Genomic DNA, 13,720 nt, shown 5'->3' with positions numbered 1-13,720 from the left:
TCGTGATGGGTTTTGGTGACCAGCAAAATGCAGGGGTGGAAAAGGGATTGGAAATAGTGGGTTGGCGGGGGAAGGGAGAGGTTAGAGAGTGATAGTGGTGGAGGATGGGGTGGTAGAGGTGGGGATACAACTGGGAAGGATGGGGAAGAAGAAGAATAGGGAAAAAAACAAAAAGGAAAATGGAAGAACAAAGAAGAAGGAATTAAAAAAGGTAAAATTATCTTATGTCACTATTCTTTTGGTTTATAATAGAGACACAATCACATTAATGGAGCGTGTTCTCCACATTCCTAATACACCATTAATTTTTTGAATTCCGTCACCAATTTTACTTAATTGGAACACATTCTATAGTTTAGGGATTTAAGTGTCCCATTTTGAAGTTTAGGGATTAAAGTGAGATTCCGTATATAGTTTAAGGTGACAAAATGGAATTAACCCAAAAATTAGAGTTAAATGCACTAACCCAACCTACACTTGGTCTCCAATTACAGTTTACATTGTAAACTTCTTTACTAGACACTTAATGTCCCTTTTTTGATGTTTGGACAAAACAACCATCACTATGCATATATGCATATAGATATATATTTGTTTTTCTCCATTTTACATTTCCTTTTTTTCTATTACTTGGCTTTCATTTTTCCTTTTTGCCCTTCCCTCATTGCTATTGTTTCTTTCCTTGTCCTATTAGTATTACTAATTTTATTGTTATAATAATATTTTAATTTTCTTCTACTTATAATTCTATTCTTGCTGTAATTTGTTTACTTGCGTATTTTTGCTATTAGGAGTTCATGACTAACAATATGACATGAGAAAATGTTATATATTCATCACAATGAAAAGCATATATAATCTAGGAACTTAAAATTATCGAAATAAATATACACAAACTAGAACGCATAGATACGTAATATTTAATAATAAATATCAACTAAAATACACCACTAGCATTTTTATTTATCTTTACTCTTTACTATCTATATAGTTTGGAAATGTGAATTGAACTCCAATTTTTGTTAACAGAATTCTAGTAAACCGTCTGACCATATGAATTAAACAAAAATACCTATTCTTCATTGAGTTTTGAATAGATCATTTTTATGAGATAGTAATTAAAATGAAAAGTATAGGCTACCATTATTATTAGTACTAAAAATTAAACGTAAAAGATTAAAGGAATAATTAGTTCATATAGATTAAAAGTAGTAATATATATGTAATAATAGTAAAAAGAAAAAAGTAGCTAGTCATGGGAGAATAAGAAAAAAAGAAAAAAAGCACAAGCTAAAAAGGAAAGAAAAATGGAGAAAAAGAACATAGAAAAATAATTAACATTGAAAGGGCACTTTTACCCTAAAATATTAAGTAGAGAATAAAATGTGCTTATAAGCAAAGTTTAATGGTTTAAGATTGAGGGTCTGTTTAATAACATAAAAAAGTACTGAAACTGAACCTTTTCAAACATTCAGATATTTTGAATGTTTGATAAATAAAAATCTATTTGCTAAATTTGTTAAGTAGTGCTGAACTTGTATATATTTTTTTCAGCACAAGAATTCTAACTGAATGTTTAATTCTGATAATAATCAATAAAATTAGTTCAACTACCTTATCTTATCTACCAAATCTACCTTTGTTTGTTAATTATGTTCAAAATTCTTATTTAATTAAACAACATAATATTCTCTATCTAATGATTTTCTGTTTTTCTTTTCTCTCTTTTTAATGACTTTCACATTTTCTCCATACTCCTCATATAATATATTTGATCTTTTATATTAATTTGATTTAAAAATAAATATTATTGTTTTCATACCTAACAATTTTAAGCTAATTAAATCATAAGTTCTATTTCTTTTTTAAATGAAAAGATATAAGGGCAAAATTGTCAAATTAAATTTATTAAGCATTCAGTTATAAATATTTATCAAACAATATAAATAAGTTTAACATTAAAATTCAGATATTTATATATTTCTTTTCAGTGTTTAAAATTCAGCAAATTAATTGTTTCAGTATTCAGATTTCAGAATTCAGAATTCAGACTTCAGAATTCAGATTCAATTTTATCAAACGGAACCTAAAGGTCTGTTTGATAATATAAAAAAGTGCTGAAACTGAACCTTTTCAGACATTCAGATGTTTTGAGTGTTTGATAAATGGAAATCCATCTGCTGAACTTATTAAGCAACTTGTGTGTATCACAACAAGAATCCTAACTGAATGTTTTATTCTGGTAAGAATCAATAGAATTACTTCAACTATCTTATCTTATCTACCAAATCTACCATTATTTGTTAATTATATTCAAAATTCTAATCTAATTAAATAATCTGATATTCTCTATCAATGATTTTCTGTTTCTCTTTTCTCTTTTTTTTTAATGTTTTTCACATCTTCTCCATACTTCTCATATAACATATTTCATCTTTTATATTAATTTGATTTAAAAATAAATATTGTCATTTTCATACCTAACAACTTTAAACTAATTAAATCATAGGTTCTATTTCTTTTTTGAATGAAAAGATATAAGGACAAAATTATCAAATTAAACTTATTAAGAATTCAGTTATAAATATTTATCAAATAGCATAAATAGATTTAGCATTAAAATTCAGATATTCATATATTTCTTTTCAGTGTTTAAAATTCAGCAAATTAATTATTTCAGTATTCAGATTTCAGAATTCATATTTAGTTTTATCAAACGGAACCTAAGTAGAATTGGCCTAGCCTAACGATTCTGTAGCCTCTACCCAATAACTCGGGATAAAGTTGAGGGATGTAGTGCATTGCCAACAAACTAGATAATATAAAATTATGATTTTATATCATTAGAGCAAACAGTGAGTCAGTGAACAATCATCAACTAGAATTAGGGCAACAACGAAAGCAAAATCAAATTCAGAGCACGAAATAATCATATGTACAGTATACATTGATTGTTCCACTAAATATTCGAGAAGTTGCGTCACGAGCACTTCAATCTAGGGCTGGGCTGTCAAATCAATCATCTCAGGGCACGGCTCTCCTAGTTAGTAAGATATTTGGGTTTCTCACTATTGGTTTTGGGATAATATGTGTGAGCTCATATTTGGCTTACAATACATTCGAATTTTGAGTCTAATTCGGATTTAATTCAAGTTCACTAATTACTTTTTAATTCTTTTAATATAATTACTATAATCATTAAGTAGTAAAGTTCATAATAAAACATGGAAAATGTATTTATATAATGAATCTCATTCACTTTCTATTAAATTTTATATTTAAAAATAATACATTTATAGTTATATACAATAGGATGCACACACACACACACACACACACACACATATATATATATATATATATATATATGCGTATGCATATAATAATGGGCTAGGCTTTAATTAGGTTGAGCCCATAGAAGTCCAGACTGGGCTCAAATTTAGATCTAAACTTTGCCTGATCTAGAACTATAATAAGTTTAGCCTCTTTTCTTTAGGCTAAGTTTGGGAGTTTAGGATAGAAAAAAGAAGAAGGGAAAACTTAAGTTATGAGAGAAGAGAAGAGAAGAGAAATGATTGTTATGTTGTTTGGAAGTTTTGAGAATTAGTGGAATGATTTTGAATATGAAAGTCATTAAATATTTGTTCATGGTATTTTTAAGAATAAAAGAGGTATTTAAAAAAAAAATTACAAGTTTCCTCCAACTTTCTCTCCATTTCTCTCCAATTTGGGAGGAAAAATTTTGCCCACTAATCATTCTCCCATTTCCTTTCTTTTCTCTCTTACTTAAAACTCACAAACAAAGGAAAATCAGGCTTTCTCTTCTTTCCCTTTCTTTTCCGTTCGAATCCTCAACTCCCAAAGGAACCCTTAGGGTCGAACAGGCCATGTTTGGGCTGGTTCGACCCTATTAAGCCCTAGTTAAATCCAATAGATCCTGATCACAAAACCAAAATAGAAAAGTAAAGCATGATGTCTGCTAATCCCTGCATGCATGGTAAGTGTTTCTTGTTGTTCTATGAGCATTTACATCATAAGTTTTTTCCATTCTACATAACTTTCAATCTCACGGTTTGAGGCCCGTCTAAACTTCACTCACTTCTTCCACTCTGCAGGATGCCATCTTTTGGGCCTGCCCTTTTCCATAGCACCACTTCTTCCTAGGTACTCTTCCGTGCTGCAAAAAAGTTTCTAACGAACTCAAAATGTAAGTTAGACCCCTCAGAAAATTTTGTTTTGGACTTCCTCAAGCTTATGTCTGAAACATAGGGGCTCAAAATCTGCCACGGAAAGATTCATTTACTTTGCTTCTGATGCCCTGCCAAAGAAAAAGAACAATCTTGTTACCTCCAAAGTCTAAACAGGATGAGGGTCTCTCTCTCTCTCTCTCTCTCTCTCTCTCTCTCATCTTACGAGTAAAAGGAGGGAAGATAATGAGAATTCAACCTTGTTAACAAAAAGCAGGAACTCGCTTAAGGATCCAACCTGATATAAAATACATTAAGCAACTACAATCATAGGCTTACAAGCTAATACTCTTTTGAAAATGATCATTGTCCACACCATAGATACCTGATTACATGTTTTAAGAGCTTTAAACAACAGTACTACAAAAAATGGGGTCTTCAGCAATACAGTGTAAATATAAACCCAATAGTAGCAAAGGGGTTTGGACACGAAAATGAGGGTTGGGGGAGGGGGGGGAAGGGTGAGCGATTTCCATGCTAACGTGAGCCAAGAGCACAGTTTTTGTGTGTGTGTATATATATATATATATATATATATATATTTATATTTGGTGGGAAAGGATAAATTTAAAAACCAAACACACTGAGACACTACAAGAAAATTGGTCATCAGTGACAACTTTTCTCTGTGACGAAAAATAATTGTCACAAAAGTGGATCCTTTATTGACGACTTTCTAACTCGTCACAAACCTCTAATGGGAGCCAACTCATTTGTGACGACTTAGAAAAGTCGTCACTAGTAAATTCCCGCCAAGATTTAGTAAGAGCGCGGGAGTGTTTAGAACACACAATAGTGACGACATTAAGAACATCATCACTATTGCTTGGCCTATTTACGGACGACTTTTTGTTGTCGTCACTGATCACTAAAAAAAAAGTTATTAGTGACAACATTTTGTAGTGATGACAATAGGTCGTCACAAAAGGAGCTTCTTTAGTTGCGACACCTAAAGTTGTCACAATTGCATCAAAGCAACTAAATGTTTAGTGACGACCCGTTATTTTCGTCACAAACTACACTGCAAGAAATATGGTCATTAGTGACAACATTTTTTAGTGACGACAAAAGTCGTCACAAAACGTGGTTGTTTAGTGACGACAAGGAATGTTGTCATAATTGCTCAAAGCAACTAAGTCTTCAGTGACGACCTTGAAAAAGTTGTCACTAAAATGCTCTATATAGTGACAACTTCTAATATCGTCACTGTCACTCTACCGATTCGGATTTAGTGACAAGAATTGATCGTCACTGTTTAAAGTACTTATTTCTAAGTCACTTTCATTAATTCTACTGTGCCACCCTAACTTTTGCGATTTAACCCCAAATGTTGTAAAAAATTCCATTAATTCCATTATGATACCTTAACTTTTACAATTTAGCCCCATATGTAGTACACCGATTTCTTTAATTCTATTATTACTCCCTAACTTTTGTAATTTAGCCCCATATGTAATTCACCAATTTCATTAATTCTACTATGGCACTCTAACTTTTGCAATTTAACCCCCATATGTAATACCCCAATTTTATTATTTCTATTATGGCACCCTAACTTTTACAATTTAGCCCCTATTTTTTTATTAGGAAATTGCGAATGGTATCTTGATAAACTATGCATAAATATTTTATAATTTTCTCAAACTTAAGTAATAATTTGTTATAAACTCTAAAGATATATCTTTCATTACAATAGTTATAAGGCAGACAGGTCTTTTTATCAATGGAATAAGAAATTTATGCCAGATTTATCCTTTGTACTACATGCCAAGTAGTATTAGCAAAGGAATAACAAAGTACTACAAAGTAATTAACAAAATAGCCTTCAGGGAGTGTAATTTATGGGCAAATGAGCATTATCTATTCAAAGTACCAACTTTTTATGAGCATTTTACTCTCAAACATATAATTTATGATAAATTTATAAATGTTTGTAAGTAAAATTCAAAAAGTGTTACACTGATTTCTTACAAAACGAAAACTGGCAGGTTATCTTTTCAACATAAATTATATTTTTTTTAAAAAAGAAATGGCCCATAAAGTACCAACTCTTTGTGGGTTTCCTCCATTACATGAACAAATATTCTGCTCTTTATGGGCATTTCACTCCAAATCATTTAATTTATGTTAAATACATAAATGTTTGTAAGTAAAATTTAAAAAGTGTTGCACTAATATTTTTATGGAAGGGAAACTGGTAGGTTTTGTATTTAACATAAATTAAATATGTGAAAGCAAAAAAAAAAAAGAAATTACCCATAAATCTATGTCTTGCAAATGTATACTAGTAAAATAGTTTCAAACAAAATTAAACATTAAAATAAACTGTAATTTATACACATTAAAATATTTGTAATTTATACACATTTTGCAACTACTACTTCGTGTTTTCTATGTAATGAATTTTTTAACTATTGAGAACTTAAGTTTTGTCTTGCAAATCTATACTAGTACAATAGTTTTAAACAAAATTAAACATTAAAATAAATGTTTCAAAAAGAACAAAAGTACATTTATCACTTGCGGTAATGTAACAAAATTTTCTCAACCATTATCAATATTTTCACAAAAGTATTAAAAACTAGCAATTGACAATATTAAAAACTAGCAATTTAATTAGTGACGACTTTTCTTGTCATTATAATCTTGAATAAATTAGTGATAACATTATGGCATCACTAAATTTTCTTTGATTTTGACTTAACAATAATGTCTTATTAATAGCATTTGATTATTTTTAATGAAAGTCTGTTATAACTGTAGAATTTGACTTTCGTTATTTTCAATTAATGATGTACTTTAGTGCTGCAATTATAAAAAATTGCAGGGCTAAAATATTTACAAATTATAAAAGTATATTTTCACTTATATGTAATTAACAAATTTTGCCACCTATATTGATGAAAATTTGTGTTTTTGTACTAAAAAATAAAGAATAATACTATAGCAATAAAATCTATGCTTCAAACCAAATTAAAAATAAAAAAAAAAGCATTGTGTTTTTGTAATCATTATGTGTTCTCTAATGATTTTTAACTGTTATATACTTACGAGCCTCCTTGTTAATTTAATTTTCTTGTATATGTAATAACTTCATTAGAATAAAAATAATTGAATAAATAAATAATTCATTAGTGTAAATAAACTTGTGACTACTTAACTTAGAATGATTATCAGTTAATTTGATATGAAAATTTGTGCCCAAGTTTTTTGGATATTGTTTGAGTTATGGGCGAAATCATCTCCACTAGAATTATTTTAGTTGTGAATACCATTACTTCATTTTTTTATTGTGCAAGATAAAGGTTTTCAGCGGAGTTGGTGGTGGAAACGGGTTTGAGAGATTGAGTTTGGGGAAGGTGAAGGTTTTAATTAGCTATAGTGGTAGGAGTGGATCCCCTTCTTCATCCACCTCTTCCACCGAGATTAACCCATCCAACTCCACTTCCTTCAACCACCAAAACGGTGGTCCTGCTCCCCACCGCATCGCTGCCGGAGCAAATAACTCCGACTCGATGCACTCCTGGTGGGAGTCCATATCAAAAGCCCGCACTCGAATCCATCTCCTCTCCACTCTTCTCCCCGGAACCTCCTCAGTTCTCTCGTTCCTTGCCGACTCCGACCGCCCTGCCCGCTCCCTCCTCCTCTCTTCCGCCGCCTATTCTTCCATCTCATCTTCCCTCTCCTCCCCTTCATCCGGCTCCGACGACGACTCTCTTTGCCTGTGGCTATACGACACCTTCCTCTCCGCTGACTCCGAACTCCGCCTCGTTGTCCTCTGCTATATCCCTCTCCTCTCCTCCTTCTATCTATCCCGCATCCACTCCTCCTCCACCACATCCGCTATCTCCCCCACCCCTAATCTCGCCGGCTTCGAAGCTGTCCTTCTTGTCCTCTACTCATCTGAAGTCAAGGCTCATTCGGGTATACCCGTGCTCATTTCAATCCCTGATCTCTCTCAACCTTCTCTTTATCACTCCTCTCGAAATCCCCCTTCGAATAAATCGAACCCCATTAACAATAACCCCTCGTCTCGGCCTCTAGTCGGCGTTCTATCGCCTCCTCTCGAACCCCAGATGGCGGTGAAGTCTACTAAACGAGCTTCCATTGTAGGCATTGCCCTTGATTGTTATTATAAGCAGATCTCGCAAATGCCCAGTTGGTCAAAGCTTGATTTTTGCAAATTTTCGGCAGATTGGGCAAGTCAGGATTGCCCTTGTAAATCTGATTTCGATGATTTTACTACCCAAAAACCTGATAATTTTACTGAAAATAGCCATGGGCTTTCGGGTGACTCGAGGGGTCACAATGAGATTGAGGATGTTGTGGAAGAAATTCAGCATTTGCGAAGTGAGGGGAGGGATGACGAGTTGAGGTCACAGGGGGTGAGAATTCCGCTGCCATGGGAGTTATTACAGCCGGCATTGAGGAATTGTCTTGCAGCTCATTATGCTGATGCTATTGGTCCCTGCTATGGAATTCCCAATTATTGTGATGTTTGGGTAAGTATATACTCCTTTCTATCTATGTTAGACTTTGAATCTATGTATTCTGTGCATTACTGAACACTTACAATCTTCATGGTCAAAATTTGTATTTGTTACGAGGTTTGATTGTACAAAAATAGAGCATATGAGTTTTGACTGCATATGGTTCTGACAGGGCACTCACTCGGTAGAAACAAGCTAGAACAACTTCTGAAACAAGGAAGGCAATCAAAAGAGGACATTAATTCTACATACAAAATTATGCGTAGGGTAGAAGCAGAAGAACTTTCACTTGATGCTGCAGAACTTGTTATTACAAGCACCAAGCAGGAGATTGATGAACAGTGGGGACTATATGATGGATTTGATGTAAAGCTTGAGAAAGTTTTGAGGGCCCGTGCAAGAAGAGGGGTCAATTGCCATGGTCGCTACATGCCAAGGATGGCGGTAAGCATACTGTTGAGAAATTAAATTGATGTGCTATTGCTTTAGCTGAAACTTGTGCATTAGTGTTGGTTCTTAAAATAAGCAAAGCAATTTAGATAGTTATTGCTTCTTTGTTTTTTTGTTCAACTAAAGTAATTCCCTGGAATGGTAAGCTACTAAGACAAGGCTCATTACTCCAGTGCAGTAATGGTTTTTAATTGATAGCATGCCTCTTTTGAGGAACTTAGAAGATTTCATTAGACATGTATGATCTGCCTTTGTTATTTCCTATTAAGCACTAGTATGGCAGATGGCTGTTGTCAATGAGACTATGATTTTCACTTAGGTTCTTGAATTCTGCAGCCAGGAGAGCATCATGAGAAAGTCTAGACATCTGCTCAAGTGTATATACATTTATGAAGGTTCTAATATCTGCTAGTTTTAGCTACATTTTTCAGGTTATCCCTCCTGGGATGGACTTCAGCAATGTCATAGCACAAGAAGACACAGCCGAAGTCGATGGTGAACTTGTAGCACTAACCAATGGTGATGGTACTTCACCTAAAGCACTCCCTCCAATATGGTCAGAAGTGAGTAGGTGGTTTTCATAACTGATTTTGCTCTTACCTGGGAATGTTTACCTTACATCTTAGTAACTGTTTTGACAGGTAATGCGGTTTCTCACAAATCCCCACAAGCCAATGATTCTAGCATTGTCAAGACCAGATCCAAAGAAAAATATTACCACACTTGCAGCTCATTATGCTGATGCTATTGGTCCCTGCTATGGAATTCCCAATTATTGTGATGTTTGGGTAAGTATATACTCCTTTCTATCTATGTTAGACTTTGAATCTATGTATTCTGTGCATTACTGAACACTTACAATCTTCATGGTCAAAATTTGTATATGTTACGAGGTTTGATTGTACAAAAATAGAGCATATGAGTTTTGACTGCATGCTCTTTTTTTGCCGTGCAAAAAAGATTGATCTTATATGGCTCTATAAGTATAATGGGAGTAGATTGGTCAGTATGTGAGGAACTAAAGCAGAGAATTAGATAAGGAAGAACTGGCCCTGAGTGGGAGACAGATGTTGACTCCATTTTTGTTAAATTCCCCAGATAAAAGGTAATATGATGGTTCGAATGGTAATCTGATGAATGTAGGCAGACAGATAGTTGATTTTCATGGAGAGATGGTCCTATTGGAGAATTACAGTGCTCTTAACTACACTGGTATTTGCCTGTTGTCTATTTCTTACACCTTGTTGATGTATTTTAGAAAGCGGTGAATGATATGGTGCCTTTTTGACAACTAAGTTCAGTGAATTATTTGGTTTTGGATGATGATATGATAAACATTGCTACTCAAGGAGGAAATCTTATTATTGCATTCCAATGTTATGATAAGTTGTTCGTCTCCTGTCTGTGTTACCCTCTGTCATTCTAAAGTATTTGGGATCCCTGCATAGGTTCAGTCTTTCTTAATAAAATTTAATTCCAATGCTATTTATATATCTGTACTGAGCACCTTTTTAAATGCTGAACTCTTAGAAGTAGCTTCTGCTTCAGATGGATAAACTCCGATGTCTCACTGTTACATTTGGAAGGTCTTTTCCTGTGCTTGCGACTTGGTAAATGGGAAGCAGGATTAGGTGGAACTGGCTACTACGTTGCTTGTATTACAGGTAAGCCATATGTGAAACTGCATTTTGGGAAATCTGTTTCAGGATGCTACTTTTGGAAACCATTTATTGCTTATAAGCACTGATGGTACTTATTTATCTTATGTACTTTACCACTTTCCCTTTCTTGTCCTTGGCATGTGTATTAACGGTGGAGCAAGCAGGGGAACCAGTGAAAGATTCTAAAACTTCCATTTCTGTGAGTGTTGGAGGTATTAAATGCTCGATTGGGAGTCAGTATGTGTCCAATCAGGACTTCTTAGAGGTAAATTCCCTCTATATTTGTGTTCAAAAGCATCTAAGCCACCATTACAGTTATGACTTTCATTTAGTATGCTAACTGATTTTACATGGTTTAAATAAAATTAAGGTGTTTCTCAACTTCTCTTCTGTAATTATCCCAGATAATGCAGTAAAATGTGAGCTATATGTTATTTCGGCTGTGGTGGTGTAAATATTTAATGCTTTTGTATTTGGTATCTGATGCTTGGTACTATTTGGGTTTTCATTTCCATTTGAATTTTCTGTTTAGTTGTTAATGGTAGATTTCTTGAATCTATCTCTGTGTTGAGACCAATTGTTTTCTACGTGCTCACCTAACAGGATGAATTAAAGGTCTGGTGGTCCAGAACTTTGAGGAATGGTGGGAAGATTCCATCAACGGAGGATTTGGAAACGAAATTGAGACAGAGAATCAAATTAGGCTTCTAAATTCTACACTTAAGACCAGTAGCATAGCATCACCAAGCTACAGTGGGTTTCTTGCGCAAGTTTTCTGATTTGGTTAATTAAGGCAAGTTTTTCGGTATTCATTGTTGGTTTTGACATCTGTTTTAACTTGAGCTGAGAAAGTGCGAATTCAGAATAAAAGCACCCTTGGGGTAAGCTGAGAATAGCTGAACAAGCATGTAGTTATTGTACATAGAAAACTAGTTTGGATCCTGTTTGAAAACTAGAATCAGTAGTGGGAAATTTTAACCAATTGCTTGGCTTCCAAGGTCGCCTAGTCTTAAAAATGGTTTTCAGACTGACAAAATACTGGTTCACATTAATGCCTCATTTCTTGTGTAATTATGTGAAAGGTTGGACTAACACACATCCAGATCAAAATATCTGATATTAGAACAAAGCCACAAGAATGTTGTTCTGGTCTGGGCGTAGGGTATATCATTTAACTACTAAGGCCTAGGAAAATATTCACTATCAATTGCCTGAGCAAAAGAATCTCTATCTGGAACTATGTGTGTGGATGACAACTGGAAATGAACAGCATCCATATCTCCACCTTTGTAGATGTGTTGGTCCATTGCTTTTAACTAGAATGAAACAACTTGACTTCAAATGATGTTACAGGACTTCATGATGTTTTCCTTTTTGTCAAAGGAAAATATCGAAGTATGATGCCTGTTTCGATTGCTATTTTCTGGAGTTTTTGTAAAAAAAAAAAAAAAATACCGTAGTGATATGATGTATATGAGATAAAAGAGTGATTAGAAAATGTATTTACGGAAACCTAAAAATATTTTGAAGAAAAATGGCAATCCAACCTGTGGAGTCCATTCTCTGTGGACTTCAACTACACCGAATTCATCTAAAGATTAAACAACAATTACTGTGGGAGTCCAATTTAATTGTTCAATAAGTTGAGCTATTTAAAGAAGAAAGAAAATAAAAAAAAAACTGTTTTAGAGAGCTCTTTAGTTGAGCTTATGCAGTGTTGTATTTGTATAGATTGGACTGTGATTTCTAACTTCTTGCTGGTGTTGTAATATGTGGGCCCAAATTATATGAGGTTCTTAATGAATTGTAATTTTTGTCTTAATAATCTAAGTCTCATTACTTGTTCTTTATTATTGTACTCCTCCCCTTACCTACTTCTTTTACCCCTTTATGACAGATAAATGCTATTCATACTAGCTTTCGGAAGATAACTATGGTTATGGTTGAAGAATATTGAAGACAAAATTGCCTTTTGCTCATGGAGTGGTTCATTTAAAAGTTCTTCAATTTCTTAAACTGTGATTGCTTTTGTAAATGTACCTTATGTACAAGTGATATTTTGGACAAATGTTATTTTTGTAGGCATTAGTTGGGTAATGTACACTTGAATTTGGCATTTGAGAATGCTATATTATTACCATGTAATCTAATGCAAATACTTTTGGTTATCAATCGTTCATGTTTATTTGTATGGTTTGTTTAAAATCAATGATTTAGCAATGATTACAGGCCAAATTATGATTATTAAGCTATTGAGAAATTATCTAATGACAAAAAAAAGTTGTCACAAATTAGAAAATAAAAACTCCTTGTCACAACAGAGACTGTCACTAAATCTAAGTTACATTTGTGACGACAATTGTTGTCAGTAAAATAGTTATATACAATGGCTTTCGGTGCTTTTTAGTGACGATCTTAAGTAGAGCATTTTTGACAAAAGGTCAATTCGTCAATAAAACACTTCCGGATTGTTGTCACTAATGACAACTATTTAGTGACGACATTTCAGGTCGTCACTAAATAGTTGTCATTAGTGACGACAATCTGGAAGTGTTTTATTGACGACTTGATCTTTTGTCAAAAATGCTCTACTTAAAGTCGTCACTAATGAAAACTATTTAGTGACGACATTTTAGGTCGTCACTGTTTACTTTTACCGACGGGGATTTAGTGACGACTTTGTGACGATCAAAAAGTCATCAATAAAAGGTATTTGTGACGATATTTGTATGTTCTGTGATGACTTTGTGTTGTCACTGATGAACAATTTTCTTGTAGTGAGAGCACTGTCGCTTGGACAAACATGCGCCTTCTCTTCCGTTGCTATTTAGGGGTGGCCACGATTCAAATTTAAATCAGTAGTTTGTTGAAC

The 13,720-nt window shown here is 33.5% G+C and overlaps 1 protein-coding gene across 1 annotated transcript; it reads left to right on the top strand.

The window, feature by feature from the left end:
* Positions 1–8,896: 8,896 nt before the first annotated feature.
* LOC113688592 (probable sucrose-phosphate synthase 3) lies at positions 8,897–13,020 on the top strand. Its single transcript, XM_027206462.2, has 7 exons — positions 8,897–9,181; positions 9,619–9,750; positions 9,829–9,975; positions 10,736–10,851; positions 11,013–11,113; positions 11,452–11,641; positions 12,746–13,020. The coding sequence occupies exons 1-4, from the start codon at positions 8,897–8,899 to the stop codon at positions 10,799–10,801; spliced, it is 630 nt and encodes a 209-aa protein (XP_027062263.1). The 3' UTR covers positions 10,802–10,851; positions 11,013–11,113; positions 11,452–11,641; positions 12,746–13,020.
* The last annotated feature ends 700 nt before the right edge of the window (positions 13,021–13,720 follow it).

This window comes from Coffea arabica, chromosome 5e, assembly GCF_036785885.1.
Source record: "Coffea arabica cultivar ET-39 chromosome 5e, Coffea Arabica ET-39 HiFi, whole genome shotgun sequence".
Classification (NCBI taxonomy): domain Eukaryota; kingdom Viridiplantae; phylum Streptophyta; class Magnoliopsida; order Gentianales; family Rubiaceae; genus Coffea; species Coffea arabica.
This window is presented reverse-complemented; position numbering and strand designations above follow the sequence as displayed.